This window comes from Penaeus vannamei, chromosome 39, assembly GCF_042767895.1.
Source record: "Penaeus vannamei isolate JL-2024 chromosome 39, ASM4276789v1, whole genome shotgun sequence".
Lineage (NCBI taxonomy): Eukaryota > Metazoa > Arthropoda > Malacostraca > Decapoda > Penaeidae > Penaeus > Penaeus vannamei.
In genome coordinates, this window is record NC_091587.1 from 4,716,660 (window position 1) to 4,724,159 (window position 7,500).

Here is a 7,500-nt window from a genome sequence, read left to right on the forward strand (position 1 = left end):
CTCCCTCCCTCCCTCCCTCCCTCTCTCTCTCTCTCTCTCTCTCTCTCTCTCTCTCTCTCTCTCTCTCTCTCTCTCTCTCTCTCTCTCTCTCTCTCTCTCTCTCTCTCTCTCTCTCTCCTTACCTCCCAGCATCTCTCCCGGAAACAGATTGCATCCGACGCATAGTGATTAGCCGCCGAGGCAGATCCAGGAGCGATGAGGACAAAGAGGGAGAGGAAGGGGAAGAGAGGGGGGAGGGGAGGAGGAAGGGGGATAGGGGGGAGGAGGGGAGGATAGGGGGGATGAGGGGAGAAGGGAGGGAGGAGGGGAGGGAGGGGGATATGAGGGTGGAGGGGGTTGGGGGGATGAGGGGAGGAAGGGGAGGAGGGGGTATAGAGGGAGGAGGGGGATGAGGGGAGGAGGGGAGAAGAGGAGGAGGGGGATATGAGGGAGGAGGGGGATAGGGGGAGGAAGGGGAGGAGGGGAGGAGGAGGAAGGAGAAGAGAGGAAGGATGGGAGGGAGGGGAGGATGGGAGAAGAGAGGATAGGAGGGTGTGGGAAGGGGAGGATGGGAGGAAGGAGGAAAGGAGGAAGGGAAAGAGAAAAAGGAGGGTAGGAGGGGGGAAGAGAGGAGAGGGTGGGTGGGAGGATGGAAGGATGGGAGAAGAAGGAGAGAGAGGGAGGTGGGGGAAGGAGGAGGAAGGGAAAGAGAGAAAGGAGGGTAGGAGCGGGGAAGAGGAGGGGTGGGTGGGAGGATGGGAGGATGGGAGAAGAAGGGAGAGAGAGGGAGGTGGGGAGGAAGGAGGAGGAAGGGGAGGGGAAGGAGAAGAGAAGAGGAAAGAAAAGAGGGGGAAGAAAGGGAATACAAATTATGGAAAAAGTAAGGAATGAGAGGAGAGAATAAAGGAGAAGAGAGAATTATTATCATTACCATTGTCATTATTATCATATCTGATATCAGTATTGTTAATATCATTATCATTATTATTATCATGATTGTCATTAACATTACTAGCAGTCATTATCATTATTATTATCATTATCATTATTCGTAGAAGCAGTTATCATTATCATTGTGATTATCATTATTATCCTTAACATAAAGATTATCATTATTATAATTTTCATGATTATTAGCGTTAGCATTATCATTATTATCATTATCATCATTATCGTTATTGTTATTATCATTATCATTATCATTATTATCGTTATTGGCATTATCATCATTATCATTACTATTCTCATTATTATAAATGTCATTATCATTATCATTATTATCATCGTCATTATTATCAGTAGCAATTACCAGTATTATTGTTATCCTCATTACTGTGATATCCTCATTATCATTATCAATATTATTATGATCAACATCATTATCATTTCATCATTTTCATTATCATCATTATTGTTACTATTGTTGTTCCTGTTGTTATTATCATGAATGATGTCATCATTAGTCGTAGTATAGTTATTACTATAATTAATGTTATCCTCATTAGTAATAGTATAATTATTATTATCACGATATTAATTGACATCACCATCATCACCATTACTATCACTCTTATCATTATTACTATTACTATAAATACTATCATTATTATTATCATCACCATTATCCTCATTCTTACCATCATCACCATTATCCTCATTATTATCATCATCATTATCATAACATAAATCTTTATTACTGTCATTATCATCATTATCATGATATTAATCGCCATTGACTATCACTATCATTACTAGTAACTAACAGAAATATTCTCATAAGTATTTGCATCGTGAGGAGAAATATTACCTTCACTATCCTCATAATCATCACCATTTTTATCTTCACTATCCTCATAATCTTCACCATTTCTGCCTTCACTGTCCTCATAATCATCACCATTGCTACCTTCACTGTCCTCATAATCATCACCATTTCTGCCTTCACTGTCCTCATAATCATCACCATTTCTATCTTCACTGTCCTCATAATCATCACCATTTCTGCCTTCACTGTCCTCATAATCATCACCTTTTCTGCCTTCACTGTCCTCATAATCATCACCATTTCTGCCTTCACTGTCCTCATAATCATCACCATTTCTGCCTTCACTGTCCTCATAATCATCACCATTTCTGCCTTCACTGTCCTCATAATCATCACCATTTCTGCCTTCACTTTCCTCATAATCATCACCATTTCTGCCTTCACTGTCCTCATAATCACCACCATTTCCACCTTCACTACCAACCTTATTATCATCACATCTACCTTCACTATCCTCATAATCATCACCATTTTTATCTTCACTGTCCTCATAATCATCACCATTTTTACCTTCACTATCCTCATAATCATCACCATTTCTACCTTCACTGTCCTCATAATCATCACCATTTTTACCTTCACTGTCCTCATTATCATCACCATTTTTATCTTCACTATCCTCATTATCATCACCATTTCTGCCTTCACTGTCCTCATAATCATCACCATTTCTGCCTTAACTGTCCTCATAATCATCACCATTTCTGCCTTCACTGTCCTCATTATCATCACCATTTCTATCTTCACTGTCCTCATAATCATCACCATTTCTGCCTTCACTGTCCTCATTATCATCACCATTTCTACCTTCACTGTCCTCATAATCATCACCATTTTTATCTTCACTGTCCTCATAATCATCACCATTTCTGCCTTCACTGTCCTCATAATCATCACCATTTCTGCCTTCACTTTCCTCATAATCATCACCATTTCTCCCTTCACTGTCCTCATAATCATCACCATTTCTACCTTCACTGTCCTCATAATCATCACCATTTCTACCTTCACTGTCCTCATAATCATCACCATTTCTACCTTCACTGTCCTCATAATCATCACCATTTCTGCCGCCACTGTCCTTATAATCATCACCATTTCTACCTTCACTGTCCTCATAATCACCACCATTTCTACCTTCACTACTAACCTCATTATCATCACATCTACCTTCACTGTCCTCATAATCATCACCATTTCTGCCTTCACTGTCCTCATTATCATCACCATTTCTACCTTCACTATCCTCATTATCATCACCATTTCATAATTACCACCATTATCTCTATTAACATTAACGACCCAATTGGTGGTAACTTATTACAATTATTAATCCAATTATTTCAATTTCGACATTAATACGTTTAATAATTACGAAAGGGGAGAGAGAGAGGCGGTAAACAAGAGGAATAAGAGGGAGTGGACGATAATAAAAGGGAAGTATAAAGAGACGAGGGGAGAGAGGAAGGGAAGAAAGGGGGCAAAGTGTAGATCGATAGGCGTGTACTTACACATACGTACGCGTACACATACTCAGACATACACACGTACACACACACGCACACACACACACACACATTATATATATATATATATATATATATATATATATATATATATATATATATATATATATATATATATATATGTGTGTGTGTGTGTGTGTGTGTGTGTGTGTGTGTGTGTGTGTGTGTGTGTGTGTGTGTGTGTGTGTGTGTGTGTGTGTGTGTGTGTGTGTGTGTGTGTGCACATACATATATATATATATATATATATATATATATATATATATATATATATATATATATATATATATATATATATATATATATATATATATATATATATATATATATATATATATATATATATATATATATATATATATATATATATATATATGGGTGTATTGATAGATAAATAGACAGACAGATAGACAGGTAAATAGAAAAATAGATAAACATGCATGTACACTATGTATATATGTAAATAAAAATACATATTTATATGTATGCAAGTACGTAAGTATGGCGAACATATCGGTTATTTGTTGTCTGATAAGGAGACTCGACGAGTTCGAATCGTCATTATTCTATTTCATTTCCTTTCATTTTCATTCTTGTGAATACGTCACTGCGTCTGATTTTTTTTTTTTTTTTTTATATGTATGTAAGTATGTGTGTATTTATGCAAGTATGTATGTATGTACATGTGTATGTACATGTGTATGTATTTATGTAAGTATGTATGTAATTATGCAAGTATGTATGTATGTACATATGTATGTACATGTGTATGTATGTATGTAAGTATGTATGTATTTATGCAAGTATGTATGTATGTACATATGTATGTACATATGAATGTATGTATGTAAGTATGTATGTATTTATGCAAGTATGTATGTATGTACATATGTATGTACATGTGTATGTATGTATGTAAGTATGTATGTATATATGCAAGTATGTATGTATGTACATATGTATGTACATGTGTATGTATGTATGTATGTAATTATGCAAGTATGTATGTATGTACATATGTATGTACATGTGTATGTATGTATGTAAGTATGTATGTATATATGCAAGTATGTATGTATGTACATATGTATGTACATGTGTATGTATATATGTAAGTATGTATGTATATATGCAAGTATGTATGTATGTACATGTGTATGTACATGTGTATGTATGTATGTATGTAATTATGCAAGTATGTATGTATGTACATGTGTATGTACATGTGTATGTATGTATGTAAGTAATTATGCAAGTATGTATGTATGTACATATGTATGTACATGTGTATGTATGTATGTAAGTATGTATGTATTTATGCAAGTATGTATGTATGTACATGTGTATGTACATGTGTATGTATGTATGTATGTAATTATGAAAGTATGCATGTATGTACATGTGTATGTACATGTGTATGTATGTATGTATGTATATATGCAAGTATGTATGTATGTACGTATGTATGTACATGTGTATGTATGTATGCAAGTATGTATGTATTTATGCAAGTATGTATGTATGTACATGTGTATGTACATGTGTATGTATGTAAGTATGTATGTATTTATGCAAGTATGTATGTATGTACGTATGTATGTATGTAATTATGCAAGTATGTATGTATGTACATATGTATGTACATGTGTATGTATGTAAGTATGTATGTATTTATGCAAGTATGTATGTATGTACATATGTATGTACATGTGTATGTATGTATGTATGTAATTATGCAAGTATGTATGTATGTACATATGTATGTACATGTGTATGTATGTATGTAAGTATGTATGTAATTATGCAAGTATGTATGTATGTACATATGTATGTACATGTGTATGTATGCATGTATGTAATTATGCAAGTATGTATGTATGTACATATGTATGTACATGTGTATGTATGTATGTATGTAATTATGCAAGTATGTATGTATGTACATATGTATGTACATGTGTATGTATGTATGTATGTAATTATGCAAGTATGTATGTATGTACATATGTATGTACATGTGTATGTATGTATGTATGTAATTATGCAAGTATGTATGTATGTACATATGTATGTACATGTGTATGTATGTATGTAAGTATTATGTAATTATGCAAGTATGTATGTATGTACATATGTATGTACATGTGTATGTATGTATGCATGTACGTATGCATGTATGTATGTATGTACATATGTATGTACATGTGTATGTATGTATGTATGTATGTACATGTGTATGTATGTATGTATGTAATTATGCAAGTATGTATGTATGTACATATGTATGTTCATGTGTATGTATGTATGTACATGTGTATGTATGTATGTAAGTATGTATGTAATTATGCAAGTATGTATGTATGTACATATGTATGTACATGTGTATGTATGTATGTATGTAATTATGCAAGTATGTATGTATGTACATATGTATGTACATGTGTATGTATGTATGTATGTATGTATGCATGTATGTATGTATGTGCAGAGGCGCAGTACATATATGCATGAGAAGAAATATGTATAGATAATAAATAAACAGTAAATAAACATTCACCTTACCCCCTCCCCCCCCCTTGACTCCACCCCCCCTCCCCCTCGCCCCCCCCCTCACTCTCCTTCTTCAAACCCTGCCGTCACAGCGGGGGAGGGGGGGGGGGGGTGGAGGGGGGGAGGCAAGGAACCGCGGTGCCAAATATGGTAATTTAACATCTCTCTTTCTCACAATTCTATTTCTTTTCTTTTTTCTTTATCTATCTACCTATCTCTGTCTTTCTCAGTCTGCCTGTTATTCTCTGTCTCTGGTTTCGTTTCTTTTCTCTTCTTTCTCTCACTCTATTTTTTCTCTCCTCTTCGTTAAGTCATCTCTCGCTCCCTCCTTTTCTCCCTCTCCCTCTCTTGCTCCCTCATTTTCTCCCTCTCCTTCTTTCTCCCTTCCTCCTTTTCTCCCTCTCCCTCTCTCCTCCCTCCTTTTCTCCCTCTCCCTGACTCTCCCTCCCTCCTTTTCTCCCTCTATCTCCCTTCCTCCTTTTCTCCCTCACTCTCCCTCACTCTCCCTCCCTCCCCCTTCCTCCTTTTCTCCCTCTCTCCCTCCCTCCTTTCTCCCTCCCTCTCCCTCACTCTCCCTCCCTCTCCCTCCCTCCTTTTCTCCCTCCCTCCTCCCTCATTCTCCCTCTCTCCCTTCCTCCTTTTCTCCCTCTCCCTCCCTTCCTCCACCCCCTCTCCCTTCCTCCTTTTCTCCCTCTCCCTCCCTCTCTCCCTCCCTCCTTTTCTCCCTCCCTCCCTCCTTTCTCCCTCTCCCTCCCTCCTTTTCTCCCTCCTCCCTCCCTCCTTTCTCCCTCTCCCTCGCCCCCTTTCTCCCTCTCCCTCCCCCTCTCTCCCCCTATCTCCCTTCTCTCCTTCTCTCCCTCTCTCCCTCCCTTCCTCCTTTTCTCCCTCTCCCTCCCTCTCTCTCCCTTCCTCCTTTTCTCCCTCTCTCTCTCCCTCTCTCCCTCCCTCCTTTTCTCCCTCCCTTTCCATCTCCCTCTCTCCCTCCCTCCTTTTCTCCCTCTCCCTCTCTCTCCCCTCTCCTTTTCTCCCTCTCCCTCTCCCTCATTCTCCCTCCCTCCTTTTCTCCCTCTCCCTCCCTCCTTTTCTCCCTCTCCCTCCCTCCTTTTCTCCCTCTCCCTCTCCCTCATTCTCCCTCTCTCCTTCCTCCTTTTCTCCCTCTCTCCCTCCCTTCCTCCTTTTCTCCCTCTCCCTCCCTCTCTCTCCCTTCCTCCTTTTCTCCCTCTCTCTCTCCCTCTCTCCCTCCCTCCTTTTCTCCCTCCCTTTCCATCTCCCTCTCTCCCTTCCTCCTTTTCTCCCTCTCCCTCTCTCTCCCTCTCTCCTTTTCTCCCTCTCCCTCCCTCATTCTCCCTCCCTCCTTTTCTCCCTCTCCCCTCCCTCCTTTTCTCCCTCTCCCTCCCTCCTTTTCTCCCTCTCCCTCCCTCATTCTCCCTCTCTCCCCTTCCTCCTTTTCTCCCTCTCTCCCTCCCTTCCTCCTTTTCTCCCTCTCCCTCCCTCTCTCTCCCTTCCTCCTTTTCTCCCTCTCTCTCTCCCTCTCTCCCTCCTCCCTTTTCTCCCTCCCCTTCCATCTCCCTCTCCCTCCCTCCTTTTCTCCTCTCCCTCTCTCCTTTTCTCCCTCTCCCT

General features: G+C 39.2%; 1 protein-coding gene across 1 annotated transcript in view; it reads right to left on the reverse strand.

The window, feature by feature from the left end:
* Positions 1-1,730: 1,730 nt before the first annotated feature.
* The window catches only part of LOC138860022 (uncharacterized), a 9,314-nt gene continuing 3,544 nt past the window's right edge, over positions 1,731-7,500 (reverse strand). The window contains exons 2-3 of the mRNA XM_070116807.1: positions 2,537-3,050; positions 1,731-2,479 (exon numbers count right to left, since the gene is read on the reverse strand). Coding sequence (XP_069972908.1) covers positions 1,731-2,479; positions 2,537-3,050 — 1,263 coding nt within the window. The remainder of the gene's footprint in view (positions 2,480-2,536; positions 3,051-7,500) is intronic.